We start from the raw sequence: 22,495 nt of genomic DNA on the forward strand, positions 1-22,495 counted from the left end.
GTTGCCGTTGTTGGGATTTAGTTGTCATAAATGATGTTGCCGGAGGCGGACAGGAGCGGACACCAGGTACAGCAGCAGCATCAGGGAGTCGACGACATCACATGTCCAGCAGTTGTCCATATCCGGCGATGTCCATGGCGTGCAGGGCGTCCAGTGCGGGGTGGTTTTGTGCGACATTTGTGCAACATTTTGTTTGATGAAAGTGGCACAAAAACCCAGTAGGAGATGGAGATGAGCATTGGGAAGAGTGGGCGAGGAGTGGGAGGACCAAAGAAATGGAAAATTGTATTAGTGAAAATTGTCAGCAGCAAGAAAGGAGAGCTGGAGAGTAGGAGAGTAGTAGAGAGCCAGAGCAAAGTTGAAATTGGATGTGGGCTTTCCTGCTCTGTCCCGCTCTGCCCTGCCCTGGCCTGGCCTGGTCCCTTTCCTGCAAAATGCTTTGTAACATTTCCTTCATTTGCGATTATGCGACATGGCGCAATTTACAAAGTGTCAAAGTGCCAGGACAGGAGGAGGACACTGACAAGGACACTGTCATGTCCGGGAGCAGTTCAGGTCCAGGTCCAGGTCCAGGAAAGGCCAACCTCCAGTCTCCAGTTTGTGTTTACTGTCAACACTGTAATGACAGGGCAGAAACTAGCCGACGATTGGCGGACGCACCTGATCGGCCAGCAAAATGTAACCATCGTTGACCAGGACATGACGCACAGCGGAATTGAAGTCGGGATACCCGACGCGTGGGCAGTCGATGCCGGGGAACAAGTCCTTGATGAGTCCCAGGAACAGCGGCACATCCTCAAATATGAACTTTGGATAGTTCATATCGCGCAGCACTCGCATCAGAACGACAGCCTCAGGCAGATCCTCCGACTGTCGCTTCATTACTCCCGCCATACGCAGCACAGAGTTGAGGGAACGCAGACCCCAATCGTAGTGGCATTGCTTCGAGAGCTGCTCCTGAGCGAGGGCATACAGCACCGTCATCTTCTTGGCCAGCACTTTGGCCGTAAGGAAGCCATCGGAGAAGAGAGAGATCAGGCAAATCAGCTCCAGATCCGGCTTGATGCAGGTCACGGGGCGGAACAGAGCCTTCACCGATTCAGGCAGCTCTGTGCGTCCGGCATAGCCAGGATTCATGGTGACGAATACACCGCATTTGGGATCCAACTTGATCTCAACTCCTTCAAACTGAAACGAATTCAATATTTAATCAAAGTAGAATGAGAAATTTGCTCTACATACCACAAATCGTTCCAGCTTCCGTATCAAACCATTGCGTATCGTCTGCAGTTGCGTTGATATCACACTGAGGACGGAGATGTCTATCCGGTTGAACTCATCGAAACAGCCCCAGGCACCGCACTGGACCAAACCCGAAAGAATAGTGCCCACAGCACGATAGTCCATGCCCTCGCCGCAATTGGTGACCACACAGAGCAGACCCATGGCCTTGGCCAGGTCCTTGACGGTTTCCGTTTTGCCTGTACCCGCTGGGCCGGCCGGCGCTCCGCCCAGATTCATGAGCAGGGCCTGAGTGATGGTCAGGTAGATGCGATCCGTCAGGGGGGTAATCACGAGGCGTCCATTGAGACCCATGTACTCGTAGCCGTAATCGAAGCTGCCCGAGCACTGGAAGACGTGCAGATTGTCGTAGAACTTCACCCAGTAGAAGCGCAGCTGGCTCTCCCAACTGAATTCGCTGGCATCCAGGACATTGTCGCGCACAAAGCTATCGATGATGTCGCGGGCATGGACATCGACCGTGCACTGGGCCTTGAACTTCAGGCGATCGTTGCGCGACAGATTGGAGCGCACCTTGAGCACGAGCTCCTCGATCTGGTAGTTGTTCTTGCTGAGGAAATCCTTCATGGCACGCATATTGCCATGGTTCTGGGCCTGATCGAAGGCCTCCTCCACCTCGGCGGTCCACCACACTTGACTGGCTGCGAGACCCACCATTCCCTGGTAGTTCATTAGCCACTCGGGTCTATAGAAATCGAAAGTGCCCAATGACTGTCAATTTAATACAATTGGCCATAAATATGCTCAGCCATGCGCCGTCGCGGCTCAAACAAAATAATAAATCGCGCGAAATGACAAAATTATACAGTCCGAGTGCGAGAGTGGGAGGTGGACACATCCCCGGTCCACATCTCTCTCTCTCCTTGCAATGTAAATCACTGGCCATAAAAGGAATTGGCTGCCGAAGTCTCTGTCTGTCTGTCTCTTTGTCTGTTTGTCCGTCGCCCCCTCCGGCCGATTGTCTCACTTATTGTTCCAGCAGAGGAAGGATGTGAGTGTCGAGGATGTGAAGCAGGAGGCATAAAATATGTTTTATGCCGCCCAGCTGACGTTCGGACGAACTCTCACTTACCTTGCAATTACCAGATCTGTGCCAAAGTCGTAGATGGCCGTCTTGCTTATGAAGCGATTCGAGCGACGCATTTCATCCAGCACATCGTTCATCCAGTATTCGACACGACCCTGGGCCCTCGCTGGCGAGAAGACAAAAACAATAACCGCATAAATAAACCCCAGTTGCCAATATCAATAAGTGTGTATACAACAGCGATAAAATTGCTGTTGTACAGCGCGAACAGAAAGAAGCAATCATCTCCGGGAAGGACGGGACCCATGGACCCATGCTGATGCCGAATGGCGAATGCCAACTGCGGACTGGCTTCAAATTAATTAAAAGAAATTGGCCAAACAGCCAGTCGCAACAGCCACTGCCAGACAATACAATAATGCCATAAAAAAGTTCAATTTTAAAATTGGCAATCAGTGCGTACTGCGTTGAATGTTGGATTGTGGCAAGCTCTTGGCTCTGGAGCGGATCGGTTCGGAATGGAACAGAACGGAACTGGAAGGAGCTCCATTTCAACCATTTCAATGCTGTACCTACCAATGTGACGGAACTCCATGACCTCTCCCTCGCTGGATATCATGGCGGTAACAATCGTCAGGCTGCCCTCCTTGACCAGACGCAGAGACTTGATATTATCGTACATCTGTGGAGCGGGTTGGCGAGGGTAAAATGAAAATTGCAAAATCAATGCAGAGGGAAAAGCCAAAAAAAGAAAGGAATACTTTTTATTTATAAGCCAAATAAATTCATAAAAATTTACCACGGCTCAAGGGACGTCTGGATGGAAGTGGGTTCGGTTCTGGTTCTGGTTCTTGTTACTACTGGTTTCCGTGCCATGCATGTGTTGCAGAAATTGGCGTAATTTCCGCCATGGACATTGGCCAGAACGAATAAACAGTGACATTAACTTTTATGGCAAGACTCTTGCTCATATACATGCACACACGCCCAGTCGTACATAAAAATAATGTCACTGGCAGTTTGGCAAATCTGTTGTTGTCACCAGAAAACCGAACCAAGCCCCCACTTCATAGCCCAAACGCCGACGCCCACCTCCACGCCCACAGGAGGAGATCCCCACCCACAGAGCAACTTGAAGCTCGAGACCCCACATTTGTACCCACCTTAATGATGTGGTTCTGCACTGCAGATGGCTCACTGCTGCCCAAAATGGAGAGCAGCTCATCGGTGGATATGAAATAGAAACGCGGAAAAATGCGACGCTTCGAGTCCAAATATTCGTTTAACGACTTCTGACAATTTTCCAAGCCAATGCCCAAGCCTTGTATATCCACTAAGCGTCCGGGTATTGTACAGAATGGCACCACTAACGGATTTTTGGCACAATCGACCATGATCTGCAATGGAAAAGGAAGTAAAGTACAGGAGGAAAGGAGAGAAGAGAACTGAAGTGAAGCGGCCGCCAATGGTAACGCCAGTTAGGGCAGTAAATTATTATGAAAGCCAATGAGCGCAACGACCAAAACCGAAATACAATCAAACATATTAGAGAGCAAACCAACATTTAAGGAAGGAAGGCAGGCCAAAAGATGCTCTACCGCTTGGCATGAAATATAGTACGTAAAGAGTAAGTGTTAGCCTCAAAAATCATGAATCTATCTTCTATTTTTATCGATTATAAACTACATTAGTTGTACTCTTAGTCTGGGTCTAAAAGAATGATTTTTTGAGTAGATTCATCTGATTGTGAGTGTATGAACTTAACACGAATGTGGAGAGCAAATCAAAATAATAAATCATTTCACAAATGGCATCAAATATGGCGGCAAATGTTACAAATGAAACGTAAAGCAAACCGGAGAGAGCAAGTGGCGGCTGGCAAGGTTAAGTGAAGTTAAGCGCCAAACACACACACACACAAACACAAATCCATCCATCCATCCGAACCCACACACACAGATACTACGGCTGTGTCCATACAAAAGCAGATTTCATGGCTATTGGCGTTGGTATTGGTATTGGTATTGGTAGGTAGCAGCAAATGAAGCAGTAGTAGTGAGTGGGAAGGTGAAAGTGCTTGGCATTTGTGGACATAAGGACTCTCCCTGGATCCGTACTGGGCCGACGAGGCGTATGCGTAATTTGCGTGTGTTTGTGTGCTCTGAGGAGCATGTTATTGTATGTGTGTGTGTCTATAGAAAGCAGTCGTTTGCATGCGTATTATGTTTACCGTTAAGTAAGGAGTCGCCATATTGTCGGCACACATTAAATCAACTCAAATAAATTGTAGCAGATACTAAGTATGCCTGGTGGCATGCCCCTGGCCTCCCGGTCGAAAGCAAACAACCAAATAACCCAATAACCAAATAACCAGAACAAGCAAACACAAGTTCGGCAATGAAGGAGGACTCCGAGACTCGGGACTCCAGACTCTCACCCTTCGATAGGACTTGTCAATGTCATCAAATTTCTTGGCCTCCTCCGGCAGCTGTGTGCGAATGTCGCCGCCAATGAATATGCCCTCGAGATATAGCCACTTGCGCTGCACCACCAGCCACTCGTCGATGATCTCCGAGACCAGAGCAAGAGTGCGTTCCCACTTGTTAACCGTCTCCAGAAAGGGGCCAATGAATCTGTGTTTATCGAATGGGGGGGAGGAAATGTAACTCAGATCTGAATAAACTAATTTCATTTCACTTACTGACTCGCTCCCATGGACTGCAGATTCATGCCGTTGTCCTCCAGCACCTGGCTAATCTCATCCACTGGTCCCAACACCCAGCCTCGATCCTCCATGCCCTTGTAGTGCTTGAGTATCTTGAAGCTCATCACCGCCCAGGTGTCCTCGACGGCGCGTACTCCGCGCTCAATCTGCAACTCCTTGATGGCATTGGTGAGGATCTGTTCGGCGATTTCCTGGTACTTGTGCAGCTGCATGGCAAACATATTTTCCAGCGTGAAGCGCGTCGGCGACATGTCGAAGTACTGACCCGTCTTCTCCATTAGCTGCAACCAATGGCGCTCGCGCAGTGCCTCATGTTTGAGGCTGACCATCAATGGAACAGTGCCCTTGAACTGCTTCATGTGCAGCTCCACCTGCTGGCCCACCGGCTGCAGGCGAATCTGTAGGCAGGGGGAGAGGGAGAGAGAAGGCGGATCCAGAGGATGGTTAGTTAGCTGTGATGCCAAATCAGTTGAAACAATAGTGCGGTTGCCCCGCCTGTGGTTGCCCCGCATTGAATTATGACGAACGCGCGTCCGTCCTGTGGGTGCGGTGGTTTTTGGTTTCTCGGTTAACTCCTCCCACTGCTCTTCTTGTTGGTGTTACTGTTGCTGCTGCTGTTGTTAGCCAAAAAGCGCATTCTGTTTGCGCACAGTGCTGTCTGTTTGTTTGCACATGCAAAATTCATAGCACTCGCGACCAACGCGAGGACATAAATCCAATGGCAGCGGCAACTGCAGCGCACTGGGACTGTCAACAAGTCGAGGAAGGGACAACGCACACAGGACAGGACAGGACTGGACAGACCAGGACAGGATAGGACCAGTGGAGCCCCCCGGCTGGCATTTTAATTATTTCCAATATTGAACAAATTGATTTACATTTTAGAACGCCTGATTATGTAGAGCCCTTTTGCAGCAGTGCTCTGCCATGGCGTGCCTGTCCGCCGAAATTATGCGCGATAAAACTGTGCATTAAAATATGTGCATGTCGAATGATTATATTCAAATTTGTGCACACACACCGCACTCCACTCTGCCCGCTATTTATATTAATCCCACCAGACTAATGAAATATTTGCCATACTAATCTAGTCCTCTAGCCATACCAGAGCCCATCCTCTCTGAGCCACCTGCCCCCCTAGACGAGGAGACACGGAGAGGCCCCGGCACGAAAAACTTTTTTGGCTGCACACAAAACTTTTGGGGGCTGAAATTCCTCAAAAACTTGTTAGTGAAGTAAATAAATCAATTTGTCATAATCAGTTTAGGTGCAAAATTGTGTCGCTGCAAGGCGTGTGGGTGGCCCGGGGGGAATTCAGGTGACCACGGCTGCAGTGGAGATGCTCGAACGGCTGATACCCAGCAGGAGATGTGGCATTCTTTCATCTTTCATTCTGTTCGACTGTCCCAAGCCGCCCTTCCATTCACAGACAGATAGAGAGAGAGTGAGCGAACGAGGATGAGTTCACAGTTCAAAAGTATTTTGCTGTTGTTTCGAGGCGTCTGTAATTTTATGAAAATCCAAGCAGGCCAAAAACTTTGTTTAATTGGCAAAGTTTTCCCGCACCGCCCCAGCCCCGCCCGGAGGTCGCCCGAGCTTACCGGTTTGGGCAATTTCCGGAACTCTTTCAGATAGCTCTCAACGCCCTCGGTCAGAACAGTGGGATCCAGGTCGGCCCATAGGGTTTTGCCCCAGACTTCGCGGGCAGCCTTCTGCGATCTATACAGTTTGTAGATCTATAATGCAAGTACAAAGGATCATTTAATCGTTGGGCTTCTTTTGAGGGGAGTATCTCTGACCTGCTGAAGACCCTCGTACTCCGTTTGCACGCGTCCAAATTCATGATAATCCACCATCGGCATATCGAAGAGCCGCTCGGCATTGGCCAGCTCCTCGCGTCGCAGCTCGCGCTCGTTGATCTTCTGGCCATAGGGATCCATGAGGCGTACGCCCCGCTCCAGCTCGCCGCCCACCGACCCAGGGCCATTCTCGTCCCAGTCCTTGATGAATTCGTCCAGCTGTCAACGATGGATAGAAAACGCAGGTTAGTGCAGCGTAAAGTCTCAAAAGAGATAGAAGCTAGAATATCCTTGGTCATCTGCGCCTCAATTCAAATGATAAACACTTCAAGTTAATTCATTTTACGCTGACGACAACGCCGTCCGCCGCTAACAATTGACAATAATGGTTGAGCGCGCGGAAAAATCCAATTAAAATGCCATTGAAAGGAAATAATAATGGGGGAAGGAAACAAAACAGAATTGGAGAACAAAAAACGAAAGGCCAAATAGCGGAAATGCAAAGTCGACAGCACCCTGCGCCCCCGCTCTTAATCCTATTTGCAGCCCTAAGGACTTCCTTTTCCTCTTTACTCTGCTCTGCGGCTGGGCCGCCTGACAACTTACATCATCGCAGAAAACGTCAATTTCAACGGAAGTCATATCGGCGAACTTTTGTTTAATTGGTTGCAGCTTCTCCGAACGATACAGCGCGGAGAGGAACAGTCGCTTCCATCGCTTCTCCAGGTGGTGGGCCATCAGCATGTCCTCGTAGGGGAACTGCAATTGGGAAATGGAGGAAACGCACATGAAAATTAACCAGTGTCCTTCAATTATCGCTGAGTGCAAATAATAATCATGAAAAGTGCCCGAAATTCACTAACGACCATCGAGGCGTGGCCGTACGCCCACCCATCCACCGCAAAACGCAAAAGGAAAGTGGAAAGTGGAAAAAAACTATAGCATAGCTTTCATGGCCGCCACCGCATAAATTTTCATTTGGCCTTTGCAGCGGATTGCAACGCCATTCAATGTGTCTGCGTCTGTGGCAGTGGCAGTCGCTGTGTGTATCCGTGTGTGTGTGGGTCTGTGCATTCATTCATTAATTTATATAAAATGCAAGTTAATTCCGTTTTGTCTGGCCGAAAGCTAAGCGACGTCGCCGCCGCCACGAAATGCCATCAATAAATGAACGAAACGAATCCCGAAAAATGGCATACAGTACGGCGGAGCACAGCACAGCACAGAGAAACGCATAGCCACTGGCAGCCGGAGATGGTTCGTTGGTTGGTTGGTTGGCTTCTAATCTGGGACTCTGGTCGTTGGCTGATGGTCTCCGCTCCATCGCTGTGTCCTGCTGCATTTATGTAACCGCCAAAAACGGAAAGCCATTTCGAAATGGTCCTCGTCCAGCACCGCCAAATATGCATATGTAAACAGAAATAGAAACAGTCGCAGTCCGGGACTACCCCCGTCCGTAGTAGGATTTTGGGTGGGGATTTTCTCTGTAAAACTGCTCATTTGAATACACAAATAAGCGCCATGGTTAGCAAACTTAAGCAACTTTCATTAAAGCAGAGAGGAATGAGTGGATGTGGAGCTATTAGAGGGATTGGATAAGAGCCACCAGCCTGGTGGTTGCTGGCTGGCGTTTGGGGCGGAGGAATCACAATCAATGGAGGGCAGAGCGCCAAAAAAAATATGCATTGGAAATTCGTTTCAATCTGGTTTTTGCATTGGCTGTGATTGGGATCAGATCAGATCCACGGGCAGAGAATTCTTACCGTAATTTTATGCTCGCTGAGAACCGTGAATGTCTCCTGCATTTCGTGTATCTTCTGCTCGTTGGTCAGCGTCGTCGATTGAATTGTGGCGATTGTTTGCATGACCAGCTTAAAGTCCTCCAGCTCGCGTGTGGTCTTGTTGAGGTTCGTGCTGAGAGTCTGCACAGCCCCACAGGATATGCAATGGGAGTGAGGACGGAGAGGGAGAGGGTTTGAGCAAGGAATTGACTTGGCAATCAGGCTGTGGGACTGCCATCTGGCTGTACTCACTTTGATTTCGTTCCGCATTGCCCTCATGCTTTCGTTGACATGGAGCAATAGCTCCTCGCCCAGTATGTTGCACCATTCCTGGGCATGCTGCGTGATGCTCTGCAGCAATGGTTGCAAATTTATGCGCACACACTTCACGTCGTGATACTTCTTCATGCTGCCCATCGTTTCAACAATGGCCGAGTAAAATGTAAATTTCTCATCGATTTCGATAAGCGTCACTTGTCGCATCAGAAACTTCTGGCATATGAAACTCTTCTCGTAGGCCCACAGATTGAAGTACTTGCGGAATCTTCGAAGGAGAAACACACACACACACATATGTACATATACTGGTATGAAAGAACTTTCTGTGTCACTTACTGCGTGACAAATTCCTTGGCTTCGATGGCAATTCTCCCAGCCAAATCGTGAATATTTATGATGAGCTCCACTACGGAATTCATCTGGACAATGTCCTCGTAGTATGTGTAATTGAATTTCCACTGGGCACCGGTTTCAATCGGCGGACAGATGATGCAGGTTCCGGCCATCCAGCGGGTGAAGATCTTCAGACGCGACAGATAATCCTTGGATGCGGTGATTATGATGTTCTGTAGCTCCTGGATAGATGGTTCTAGGACAATCTCCGACATGAGCAGCACGGCATTCACCTCAAACATGGGACTCGCCGAGAGCAGGCGATTGATGTAGCACTTGAGATTCTGATAGGTCATGCTGTCCATGGACATAAAGGAGTTTAATCGCATATTAATCTAAAAAGCGAATGTTATACTTACTCCACAATACACTTGAATGTCTCCTCCTCCCAAAATTCATAGTAGGTTCTCATTTTTTCCGATCTGCCCGTGAATGTGCCCAGAACCAAGCTCTCCAGCTTGATAAGCACAGGTCCCAACGAGTCGTACAGTTTCTTCATTTGCGCTGCCTTGCGATTGCGTGAAGTCTCCAAGAGCTCAAAGTATCCCTCACACGGGTACACTTCCACGCCGCAGTACTGCGCCTGTTTCTGGTTCTCATTTTCCTCCTCATCGTCCTTGTACATGGTGACGGAGGCGCCAGTGCTGGAGGTAAAAATGCGACTCTGTACTGTTTTCAATCCAATTGAGCTGCGCGATTGACTGAAGTTCACGGCCACGTTCGCAGTCGAGTGTTTATCCTCGATTGCCTCCGCATCCAGGTTGAATAGGTTGTAGCTTTTGATTAGTTCTATCCGCTGGCGCAGGTCCATGCGAATGAAGTTGATCTGCGACACAATGGACGTGAGCTTGCGGAGCTGCGAGTTGATCTGGTCGCAGAACTTGCCAATGTTGAACGATATCCAGGTGTAGCGGCCCAGCCCCATTTGGATGAACAGCTCCGTGTCGTATATGTGGCCGCGCAGGAAGATCACCTCGGACATGGATAGATTGGCAATGATGGCCTTGTAGCGATTGATCACATTGCTGAGCTTCTCGTAGTCCCTGAACAGCAGATCCTTGCGCATGATCCCAGTGCGCAGCACCGAGGGCAGCTCAAAGCCCAGATGCTCAAACAGCTGCCCCTCGAACAGGACGTCGAAAATCTCGCGATTCAAATTAACAACAAATTCCGCATCATATTCGATGAGCACTTTCTCGCCCACCAGCTCCCGCCAAATGGGCAGCAGGCGCTGCGACTCGCTGCGTTCCATCACTGAAAAAGAACAGATCATGAATTTCACAATAAAATTTCATACAGAACCATAATTAGCGATCTTTGGCATTGCTTAACCTTTCCATTTTCTTAACTAAAACTATTCTCATTCACATTCAAGTTTCCGCGAAAAATATTCATTTTATTTGTCGCTGTTTTGCTTTTTTTCTAGTGTTTTAAAACTCTTTTTTAGATCCATTGAGTGGGAAAAAAACGCTCATGTCGAAGTTGGATTCCAGCTGCTTTGGGTTTGAGCGTGATTGCGTTTTGTATGAAGAAAACACTCAGTAACAAAATGGAATCACGCTCAAGCTCAAGAGTCTGGAAACGATCGATTATATAGTAGATCACTATCACAGCTACTGCTGAATCAATAAAACATAATTCTCAACAAAAGCTGTTATGCCAGGGGAATAGTTAATTTGGCTTTGTTTACGTTCTTCTTCTTTTGATTAATCTTATCGATATTTCGGCTATCGATATAAGCCACATTGAGTGAACTATTTTTACCCTGGGCGAGTGTATAATGGAGCCAAAAGAAAACTAAAAACTCTAATCTGAAAATACCAAAAGCTACAAAATTATTTTGCAGCAAAAAAGTGCCGTGCAAAACTACAAACAAAAGGTTAGAGAACAAAAAGGAATGTTGCCTATTTGCAGTTTACTCTTTGCGCTGGTTTTTTCTCCACTGCAAGAATATGTTCTTGCGTGTCTGTCTCTCTGTGTGGAGACCTCTAATGTTGCCCCATAAAAGGTGGAAAGCCTGGTCGGTTTGAATCTCTACTTACATTCCGAAATGGCGAAGCAATGCCTATCCATTGGCGTGATTTCCTTGGCCTTCTTCTCCTTGAACTGTGCAATGAACTGCAGGCATTTCTGCAACTGCTGATTGGCCTGCCGCGTATTGCTGACCATCCACATGATCATGGCCGTTAGCACGGTGAATCGATTGATGCGGCACATCAATGTCTTGGTGGCATCGTCGCCCACCGTCGGATCGTCGCAGACATCTTCCAGGGAAGCCATTGAGCCGAACGAGGTGCCCAGGCTCACGCCGCTATGGATAACCGAATGCAAATTCGTCGGACTTTGTCCTAAACTAATGATCGTATGGGAGCCCTCGCGAGCTTTCGTCTTCAGCGTTTGCACGGCTTCGGAAATGTAATCCACTGTCAGGAGAAGGGGGATAGCGATTGGCAGAGGATTAGTTTTGTGGAACTAGAACTATGTATAATCATTTTGAATTTCAAGACCCACTTGTTTCAGACTTGCAAATACGAATGGCCAGGATATGCGAGCGATTGGTGTGATTCACCAGAAACGTGGCATTCTGGAGGTACGTATCGAAGAGCACCTTCTCGAACTGGTACATGGTGGTCATCAGCTCAAAGTACTGCTTGAAGGAGCTGCGCTTGAGGAAGCTGTTCTTCAGCGCCGGATCGTCCTCCACCCGCTTGAAAGCCAGCACAGAGCCCTTCAGCTTTCGTCCCAACAATCGGGCCCAGCTAATGGCACTTATCTTTGCCGGCTGATGTTTGGACATGGGTGGGGATTTTTTATGTTTCTAAAGAGAGGGAAACAAAGTGTTTTTTCTGTTGAAATATGAAGACACGAGTATTTTACAGATAAAAACTCACCATGAAAACCCTCTCCACGGTATTGATTTCTGTGACAAAATACCGTAAAAGATTCTCATGCTTGGTGGCCACAAACTCCTGCAGGCTCTTGCGTGTATCGATGTTCATGGCATTGGTCACCAGCTGCAGACCCTTCTCCGAGGAGAGCAGGGAATTTATGCTCTGGTCAATCACACCCCTGGCCTCCATCTCCAAGGACTCGAGCCGCCTGTTGAACTGCTCCAGAGAGTACTCCCAGTTCTCCCAGTTCCCCGGCCTAAACATATCATAGTCGACGCTGTTCATCAGATCATCCAGCATGCGGTACACCTTTCGCATCAGATTATCAACAATCGATGGGTCCGCAATGAGGGCCTTTAGCCGATGGCCAAACAGATTCTCGTACTGAATGAACACCCTGCCAATGTAGGCAATGTCCACGGCCACGCGGTGAATGTGATTCACCTCACTGAACAGCGCCACGCGATCGAATTCCCAGCGGGAGCCAGCACCGGATTCCTCAATATGCCGACGGCTCAGCTTGTAGGCCTGCTTCCAGCAGCGCAGCAGATTGGCGCAGCTTGTGGCCGTCTCATGGGTGTACGTTGAAGAGTATCTAACGGCAAGGAAATCCATGTAATTAAGGGGTTTTTTGATGATGGAAACTCACCGGAAAATGTTCTCAAAGTTGATGATTTTCTTGACTTTTTGGACAAACACATTCGATATCTCACAGAGCAGGACTTGCATCTCGGAGTCACGGCAATAGTGACTGGACATGGTCCAAATGTGGCGCAAGCCCACCATTATATTTGGTATCTGAAGGACAGTCATTTTGAAGCTCTCAAAGCTGCGTACTTTCTGCAATCGAATATGGAATAGAATTTCAAAGAAAATTTCCATATAGAGAGAGAGCATCAGTACCTCTAAGTAATCCGTGATGGTCCCCAGATAATCCGAATTTTCTTTGGCCAACTTGAAACGATTGTCTGTCGTCTCGTAGACCTTTTCCCATTCGTCGATCATGGGGGATTGATCATTCCGAAGACGCTGAAGGACAGCGAGGACAAAGGTGGTCTTCAGCTGTTCGAGGGTTCCATAGAGTTCCACCTCCATTTTGTGCCAGTAACGATACTCCGCCATCGGCGTGAACTCATCCAATTTAGTATCCGTCAGAGTTTTCATTGTCTTGTTGAGGTACTTGATCCAACCCTCGACGACCTGCTCCAGTTGCTCCTGCGTGTAGGAGGGCACAAGGTCCAGGCGCTTGGGATCAACAGGCACGCGGATGAGGGCCTCCTCGAACTCCACTTCTCCTTGGCCCGGGAGGATATACGACGAGGGCATGCTGAAGGCCCAAACAATGTGATTGATGGTCCAAGCGATCTCCGTATCGAAGTCCTCGATCTCCTTGAGAATGCGCCCCTGGATGGGGGTGATGCGTGGCGGTATGGCCTCTTCGGCGGCGTGCTCCGCCTCCACCTTGGCCTTGGTCTCCGACAGCATCTTCTCCCACCTCTCGCCAATCGTCAGCTTCTCGGGCTTATGCTCCTCTGTGTGTGTGGAATGACAGAGTGAAACCATCTGGTAGGCAGATTTCCTCCATCTTAAAGGCAAAGATTTACGCACTCACCTTCTTCCTCCGACGAGGATATGATCTCTGTTGCCCTGGCCTGGGCCTGGGCGGCATCATCCTCATCATCGGCCTCCGTGTCGCCCTGCGGCCTCAAGCTCTTCTGCTTCTTTTCCAGAGCCTCTTTCGCCTTCTTCTTCCTGCGGCAAACGGAACGGGGAACAAACAAACACAATTAACGGAGTCCGCGAAACGGCATTCGAAATTAACACAAAGCGTAATGAAAGGCAAAGCCACCACCCCCACCCCCACCGCCACACCCCCCCTCGTCAGCCCGCAGCCGATAAGAGACAAAATGAGCAACAAATCGGCAACAAAAGGGGTAACAAAGGATGCGCTCTGGACGAGGGATACCCAACTCTCGGATCTCGGACTGCGTTGGCATTTTTTAATCTACATGCCCCCTAAAAAAAAAGACAGAAACGAGGGAAAAAAATTGTTAACTCTGGCGGCGGTCAAGTGGCATTCGAGCTGCGCGCAATGAAAGGCCAAAGCCAATGCAAGGATGAATGAGGCGGGGCGGGGCACAGGATGCTGCCATAAATGCTGCCTGCCAAACAAATGGAAAATGGCCCAAAAGACAACAGCGGCAACACGGACTGCGACTGCGACGGCGACGACGACGACGACGACGACAAAGGCGCGAGATGGTGGCGCCACCGTTGATGGTAGCATGAAATCCGATTAAAAATAAAAATTTCTTATCGGATGCGCTGTAATTTATGTGCGAAAAGGGTTCGTTCTCTCTTCTGCAAGACCTGTGGAAAAAAGGAACTGTAGCCGCCGCTGCCGCTGCCACCGCCGCCGCTTCGATGGTAACCAGCGATAAACGCAAAACAAAGGCAAACAAAAAAATCTGCACCACCAAAAAAAAAAAAACAGAAAAAAACGGAGAAAGAAAACCAACATTCACAATCGGAGAGTGAGAGTGTGAGTGAGAGAGAAAGAGGGAGAGTCACTCCAGAGCAGAGCAGAGTGGAGTGGAGTGAGATTTCTCCACTCAGCACCGAAACCAATAAAGCGCGCGAGGCAGAAGAGCAGCATTTCCCTGCCACCGGAGGCATCCTTCTACATCCCCCCCGCCCCCCACACATCTACGATCCCCGCCCTACGAATTTCGCCAACGGGCAACGGAGCGAATGGCGTGGCATTGCCTTTGTTAAAAGTTAAATACTTTTGTAGTTTAAGCGCTTTCAAACGAAATTCCGATGGTTTGGATAGCTCCAATAGACCCGGTCCCGATTCCTTGGCCTCGCTCGAAACATCCTCGCCAGCATCCCCAGCGGCGCCGCCAGCTCCGCCACCGCCGCCACCGCCGGCTTGGCCTTCATAACTGTCCATTTGCTGGCTGTCCGTTGTGGGCGGTTCGCGAAATTGATATTGAATGGCGCTTTTGTAAACCTGCAGCGTAGAGAGATTGAAGGGAGAATGAGAATGAGGAAAAATAAACATAAATGCATATGTATGTATGTACCAAAAGGGGGAAAACACAGTACCGGAGTACGAGTATTCCTGTAATCACAGCACTACAAATCTTTCCCTCAATCGAGCCAAAAAATAAATTCAATTCGATCAGCAAAATTCATTTGCAATTTTATGAGATCCCAAAAAAAAACTTAAACTAGGGAGTATATTAGGGATCTGATAAATATTTAACAGGCATCGGAAGGACTGAATCAATGTGGCGCATATTGCAGATAAGAAATGAGGATAGCTCAATTGATTCGTCGATGGAGAATAAAATCTCGAGTTTGGAACTGATCGTCGACTATGACTCCGAATATTGCCCCTTCGCATATTACGGCAGCGATGTAAAAAAAAAACAAAAATAAATTTTTTGACGATCGCAGATGGGTTTTCTAAAAATTGTATTTTTTAAAACCTCTTGGTAAATACGAATAGCTGAACAAAAATTTTTACCCAAATCTGCCCAGCCGTTCTCAATTAAAAATGGAGAATGAGTGAGAAAGTTGGAAAAAGCAAAGTGCAGAGTGTATTTCTAGCCTGCGGTCTGTATAGACGACTTTCTAATTGGTTCTTCGCGTTAATTTGCAAAAAAAAAAAAAAATAAAAAAGATTTTCAACTTTCAAAAATATTCCAATTTATTTTCCATGCAAAGAGCTAATATTATGGCTTTCGCAGCATTCCCCTCCCCTCTCTATTGTAAGGACCACAAAATTTGCAAAAGTCCAAGTCGTGCGGGGTGGCAGGGCGAGCCGGATGGGGCGGGGGCAACAACCAGCCTAATGGAAACCGCAGCCCATTTTGAAGCTATGATGAAGCAATTTGCGTTGGCGGTCACCGCTTAAGGCGGCTCCGGTAGGCGTGATCCCACCGCCCCACCATCGAGCCCGCATCCCCGACATCAGACCAGACCATCACCCACTGGATGTAAGCCCCACATCGAAGGGGCATCCACATCCATCCATCCTCTGGCGTGCAGTGAAGCGGAAAAATCTTTGCGGCACAGCGGGCATTTTGATAGATGACTGCCTTGTTTTGGGAATTAATTACAATTCGTCACAACATTTTGTTTTGCGGTTGAGGAATGGACAAACCGATGGATGGATGGATGGAAGGAAGGAAGGACCGAAGCGGACAGAGGACAGAGGACGGAGGACATGCCACGAGCACGAGCCTTTGAAACAATGGGAGCTGCTGAATGCCTTAAAGTCTCCACTGATTGATTGGCGAACGTTTTATGGTGTGTGAAATGAGCAAAACGGGTGCAAATTTGAGTGATTTTGCGGAGAATACAATATACAATTTGGAAGCATTAAGTGATGCGTCTTTTAATGTCCGATTACGGCCTAGAAGGCTGAAATACTTACCAAGTTGAGGTCGTCGCGCAGAGAATCGATGAGTGATCCCCGAACGGAGCCCAACAGGAAGAGCAGCGGCATTTCCGCAAAGCATTGGGCTATCTCATTGAACCAGGCTGAAAAGGAGCCACATTGAGGTTAACAAATTAATAATCAGGGCGCTGGTCTGTCAGCGACTTACGTATCTCCCTGCGGTTCTTGCGCAGAATGTACACGTATTTAATGTTCGGATCCAAAGTCGATGAATCCATTTCCCCAAAGTGACAATGCAGCCGCGGAGTTTTAACATATGCTGGCACCATTTTCTGTGGACATTTTGAATGGAAAATCATTGCAGTACTTAAGGGTTATAACGTTAAGGGGTTTGCATAAATGCGCTCAAAATGGCAAATGATTGAGTGAATTGGAATGCAAATTCGTATGACTTTGTCTGATTTCTTTTGCTCGTGTGAAAGACAGTTTTTAGATATAAAGAGTTATTTATAATTATCTATACTCGTATTTTATATTATTTGATATAAATATGTCTAAAATATTTGTAAAATATACTATTAATGCGCTCTGAAGTACTCTAAGTACTGACCAATTATCATTGTAGTTTTGCAGAAAAAAAAGCGAATTTTTGCCCATAGTGCAGTGGCCGAAAAATTAACCATCGCCAAGCGATTCGAGTGATTGATTCTTCTTATTGTAAATTTCTCTTCACACGCTCAAAAAATATCAAAATTCGTTCTCGAATGAATTCTATTTCTATTTATGTCACATTTTGAGTGCATTCATGCAGACCTCTCTAATGGAGGATGTTTGCAGAGGAAATTGGGGTGTGGCATCCTGCCCATTCGATAGAGAATCGACGGAGAGGCAATTTCAATTTGTAAACTGAATGAATGTTACACTGCAATTAGAGAAAGTTCGACACAATGCTTACCTTCACTTCCACATAGACGGGGACATACGTGTCCTTCTTCTTTTTTCGGCCTGTTACAGAGGGGGGACAGTGTGGATGGGGGGAAAACGTTGGAGTGCATTAGTGCAAGAGGGCGGATAGAATGGCGAATGGAGAATGGAGGCGTGTCAAATCGTAGCGACTGAGCTGCTGATTGAGATTGATGGGATGGAACAAAGTGCAGCGAATGGAATTTGCATTCGGCATTCGCTGCATTCGCGGCATTCCATTTAAATGCAATGAATGGAGCCCACAACCGAAACTTTGCCTCTTATCTTTGGAGACAGGCGGCCATAGAGGGGATGTGGAGGGAATGCAGGGAATGGAGGGAAGATTCAAATTAAAAGTTACAAAAGAAATGCAAAGGCAAAACCGAAAATGAGGCCCTTAAATATTTATGATGTGAAGAGTGCGACCAAAGATTCGTTTCGTTTGATATTAAGTTTTTGGACGGGCTACAAAATTTATGCAATCGCCAGAAGAAAAGCCGAAAACTGAGGAAAACTTTTGAAATTAAAAAATGGTTTGAACAGAAACAAAGGAAAACGGAAACGGAAACGAAAGGAAAGCCTTACCATTTTCCGTATCAGAGCTGGCTGCAGAAATTAGTTTTTGGAATGTGGATTGGTGGATGAAGCGATGGATGCTTTTGGTGGCCCGTTTGTATTTCTACTTACGTGACCGTCTGGAGCGAGCAGAACTCTTGCCACTGCCACCCACAGTGGCTTCTTCCTCCCCCTCTAGTTCCGCCTCCATTTCCGCATCGGTGGTCTCGCCGGCCGTGTAGGTGCCCTCCTCCCCGCCCGTGTCCAGATCGGTGGTTGATGGACGTCCCGAACTTGCCTCGACATCCTGTCCGCCCTTCTTGCGTGCCTGCTTGGTGGCTCCTCCTGCTCCGCCCTTGCCCTTCTTGCCCTTGCCCTTTTTTTCGGGCACCGTTGGCTTGGGCGGACGGGGCACCTCTTCGAGCACGGTGATCTCCTCCTCGATGAGGCGATCGTAGAAGGTGCGCCAGACGAACATCACCACATAGTGAAGATCGTTCTGGCTCTCGTAGCGTTTCTTCAGGAAATTGCTTACGGCCTCCTGGTTCTTGGATATCAATTCGTTCACATACACCGGCTCAAACACTCCCAGCGTATTGGCAATTATCGTCTTGAGCCAAATGAGGCGCGGCTCATCGTTGCTAATGGAGCCCACCGAGTAGGTCGTGGAGCGGTGGCCAATGGAGCGACTATATAGGCTACCGGCATCTGAGTAGGACATCGGCGTCTCATCCGACGCCTCGAATTGAAAATGTGCCATTGTGGAGTGGTAGCCCTAGTCCCTCCTTCTCTCCTTCCCTCCTTCCCTCCTTCCCGCCTTTCCCCTTATTTGAATTGATTGTTGGTTCTTGAGCAGCCTTTTGCCGGTGCTGCTTGTTTGGCTTCACTTCGCTTCGCTCCTCTTGTTGTTGTTGCTGCTGCCACTGCTGCTGCTGCTTCTGCCACTCCTGTGGCACGGCAATGTCTTCGCGCGGCTGCACATCAAACGTTTGAGTTGATTTTCGCGGGATTTCTCCTACTCTCCCTCTGTCTCTTTCGGGTCCTACCTATACTCTTGTGAGGGGGTGAGGACTCCTTCTAAACCACCTTTCCTTTCCGTTTTTGTTGTTCTTTCAATCAATTTCAGCTGCCGTTGCGAAGTTCGTTTCCTTGCGGCGTCCTCTCCTTTCTTGTTGTTTGTGTGGGTGTTCACTGGGCGTCCTACAAATCCTTTTGTGTATCCCAGGACAACAGTTGCGGCTCTGTGGCGGCAGTGGCTGCAACTGCGGCGCTGGCCAACTGGCAGCCGTTGTCTAAAACCAAATATGAATACTGCCTGGGAATACCCAGAAGATACGTTGCCTTTGGCTCAATCCCTTCGGTATTCAAACACAAGCGCCGCCACGGGACGCAGTAACTATTCGCGGACACGTTTCGAGATGCTTCACAATTTGTCAACAATGCTTCACGAAACCTATTTTGGGTACCTTTTCCCAAAATGAATTTTTCACGGCATACTCGTCTGTATTTTCTGTAGCTAGAAATATCAATATCTTACAAAATATTCTGTGCACTTTGATCAACTATTTTCTGATTCTTTTATCAAGTCTTCGATTTCGGCTACGCTTCTAGTTCTTTTGATTCCCTTTCTGGCTATACTAGTACTTTCTGTTTCTGTTTTAGCTGTACTGTTGTTGTTGTTTTGATTCGTTTATTTTGTTGCCTTGGTTGTTATACACTTGCTGAGGGGTGTTATGATTTTAAATAAATGTTTGCTTTGTCTAGAAAAAATCATTTTTTCAGCTGTATATATGGAAAAAAAGCCCTCCAATTTGAATATTAAAGTTAGATTTCAGAGAGTGGAAATTGTAAAAAATATCGTGTTTTCAATTACATTTTTACATTCATATGAAAATATATCCTTTTAAAATATTTATTAAATTCAATTAAATATTTTTCGTATACAATTTTATAATTTTATAATTGTTTCAAAGTGTTTTGTACATATTTATATTTTTATTTTACATTTAAATAAATAAATTCAATTAAATTTCACTATTTTCTGTTTTTTCCTTTTTACAATGCTATTTTTCTCTAAGTGTAATCGTTGGTTTGAAGCCTCACGTCTTGAAATCTCTGGATCTCTGGAATGACTAATTCTTTGACTTCAAATATAGTGAACCTTTTGTTAGGGTATCAAATGCTTCGCCCCTTCTGTGCCGTTGCTTTTGCTGTCGTTAGGCAACCCCCACACATCCATTGGTTTAATATTATGTTTGCTGTTGCCTTTTCCTTTCACTTTGCGACTGCTGTTGCCTTTTGCTTCTCAGCGCAGCTACTACCTGTCAGCTGCATTTGCAACATGCAACATGCAACAGTGGAATGGCAATGTCTGGAAATCGTACCCTGCCTCCTGCCTCCTGCCACTGTTGCACTGGGTGGCACACGCCGTTGCGTAAACAAAACACGCAGCTCCGACTTAATGGCTATGCACATTAGCAACGTGCCAGGGACGTTCGTTTCCAGGCGCCGGGTCAAGTGGCCGCCGCATAGTAAGTGGCCGTGGCACAGGAATGAGGGGCACAGGAATGGGGGTTCACAGGAACGTGGCTGGTTGGTTGGTTGGTCGGTGGCTCAATAACTGTGTATGGTGGAGCATAAATAGAAATATTTACTCGGCAGCGCAGCAGCAGCAGTAGCAGCAGCGTCAACAGGGCAAAATGAGTGGATGGAGTAAGTAAGTGAAAAGGTGGAGGGGTCGCTGTTGGATGCATCCGATGGCTCTGTGGCTCTGTGGCTAAGTGCAAGTGCAAAAGTCAACTTTGCCATTAGAAATTGCCTAACAACCAAGGACTGCAAAGGTCTTTGATGAGTTTACTTAGAGTGCACACTCGTTTGCCCCCTCCGCACCGTTCCATCGAGGGAAAATGCAAAGGAAAATGTTGTTCCTCTTGCACTCGAAAAAGCATCATTATGAGTAGAAAATAAACTCTCACTGATTGACATTGAATTTTCATTAATTATAGCCATGCCATGCTGTGGCATACCATGCCCTACCATATGCTCGTCATCGGGATAATCTATCAAATTAATGTACTTTTCAATAGCCTTGGCCTGGGAAAATCTTTGTGTTGACTTTACCTGCGGGCACGGCTCTCCCTACTCCTTACTCCTGACTGTCGCCTTGATCTATCCTGCCGCCTCCTCTGGCAGGAGGCAGTACTAATTAAAATAAATGAACATTTACGTCGTTGAAGCCAAGGGTTTGGGTCACAAGATTAGACGACGAAGGGTGACGTGCCCGTGCCCGTGCCGGTGCCGGTGCTAGTGCCCGTGGCCGGGGCCATGCCATGGCGGTGGCATCATTAAAATGCATGGCTCAAACGGTGCGTATACTTAATATAGATTGTATTGAGCGCAGGGCCCTGGGGTGCGTCCTGGAAAAGGATGATGATGAGAATTGGTCTGGAGGGAGACGACTGGAGAGGGGTCTCCCACGTTCCGTTTTGTGGCTGGCTGTAATCTTTATGCGTCATGTTTTTATTTGTATTTATTATTGCGTCGCTTTGCCACCGAATGCTGCACAAGAGTGTACCTACACTGAGAGAAAATGAAGAACATTTTCATGAAAAGAGACAAGTATATGTGGCAGATATTTTGAAGCAGATCCCCTTTCTCTCAGTGTACATACACTCTGTTTGCAGGTGAAATATTCCACGCATCTAGCGAAATGAGAATTTATTGACTTCACTCTGCATGTGTGTGTGAGGTGTGTTTGTAGCATGGTGTGTGTGTGTGTGTGTCATCTATAAGTGTCTTTCTCTGCTCTCTGTTTGTGTAGCGCTGTTTCCGCTGTTGCGGAGGAGGCTCCTTCCGCTGTTGCTGCTGTTGCTGCTGCTGCTCCTTCGGCAGCGTCCCACTGCATATTTATCTACGTCTAGGAGACACATCTCGAACAGCATCTAGCGCTTTGTTTGCATTTGTGCTTAATAACTTTTAAATGATACCGAGCGTGACTCCTCCAAAGACCGCAATCAAACGGAAAATGTGAGTGTGTGTGTGTGCGTGTGTGTGTTTGGGGAAAACATACCATAATTAGTGGCAAGTGCAACGATACGATACCCATCTTTAGGCATGAAAACCCCTTCTCAATAGCCCGATACTCCTTTGGAGGCATGCGGAGACCTTGCAATCACATTCAGCAAAGATATTCAAATTATCTCTCCTGCCTTAAAGCCTTTCGAAGGGCGCCAGGTCCTGACCTGTCGGCCAATAGATAAACAGCTACTCATAAGTGCAGGGGAGAGGGCGACGCTCCCAGGGAAAGCCGCTTATCGAATGAGGAGAGGCCCTGCCTGCACGCACAGGCACAATGCCGTTTGGAAATTTCATT

The 22,495-nt window shown here is 47.5% G+C and overlaps 1 protein-coding gene across 2 annotated transcripts in view; it reads right to left on the reverse strand.

Moving 5' to 3' along the window:
• Dhc98D (Dynein heavy chain at 89D) overlaps positions 1–19,790 on the reverse strand; it is a 35,051-nt gene extending 15,261 nt beyond the window's left edge. Inside the window, exons 1-25 of one of the 2 annotated variants that reach the window (XM_003736431.3) lie at positions 18,256–19,790; positions 17,561–17,610; positions 16,814–16,937; positions 16,642–16,748; positions 14,984–15,210; positions 13,810–13,949; positions 13,101–13,729; positions 12,847–13,037; positions 12,198–12,792; positions 11,818–12,124; positions 11,349–11,729; positions 9,666–10,560; positions 9,250–9,603; positions 8,887–9,178; positions 8,617–8,775; positions 7,460–7,612; positions 6,854–7,072; positions 6,656–6,790; positions 5,031–5,452; positions 4,767–4,962; positions 3,493–3,726; positions 2,906–3,011; positions 2,375–2,495; positions 1,243–1,987; positions 661–1,188 (exon numbers count right to left, since the gene is read on the reverse strand). In XM_003736431.3, coding sequence (XP_003736479.3) covers positions 661–1,188; positions 1,243–1,987; positions 2,375–2,495; positions 2,906–3,011; positions 3,493–3,726; positions 4,767–4,962; positions 5,031–5,452; positions 6,656–6,790; positions 6,854–7,072; positions 7,460–7,612; positions 8,617–8,775; positions 8,887–9,178; positions 9,250–9,603; positions 9,666–10,560; positions 11,349–11,729; positions 11,818–12,124; positions 12,198–12,792; positions 12,847–13,037; positions 13,101–13,729; positions 13,810–13,949; positions 14,984–15,210; positions 16,642–16,748; positions 16,814–16,937; positions 17,561–17,610; positions 18,256–18,883 — 7,938 coding nt within the window. In that variant the 5' untranslated portion in view covers positions 18,884–19,790. Of the gene's footprint in view, positions 1–660; positions 1,189–1,242; positions 1,988–2,374; positions 2,496–2,905; positions 3,012–3,492; positions 3,727–4,766; positions 4,963–5,030; positions 5,453–6,655; positions 6,791–6,853; positions 7,073–7,459; positions 7,613–8,616; positions 8,776–8,886; positions 9,179–9,249; positions 9,604–9,665; positions 10,561–10,638; positions 10,715–11,348; positions 11,730–11,817; positions 12,125–12,197; positions 12,793–12,846; positions 13,038–13,100; positions 13,730–13,809; positions 13,950–14,983; positions 15,211–16,641; positions 16,749–16,813; positions 16,938–17,560; positions 17,611–18,255 lie in introns of those variants that run through there. The other variant, XM_001358390.5, reaches the window with a different exon arrangement.
• Positions 19,791–22,495: the final 2,705 nt, after the last annotated feature.

Source organism: Drosophila pseudoobscura, chromosome 2 (assembly GCF_009870125.1).
Source record: "Drosophila pseudoobscura strain MV-25-SWS-2005 chromosome 2, UCI_Dpse_MV25, whole genome shotgun sequence".
NCBI classification, from domain to species: Eukaryota; Metazoa; Arthropoda; class Insecta; order Diptera; family Drosophilidae; genus Drosophila; species Drosophila pseudoobscura.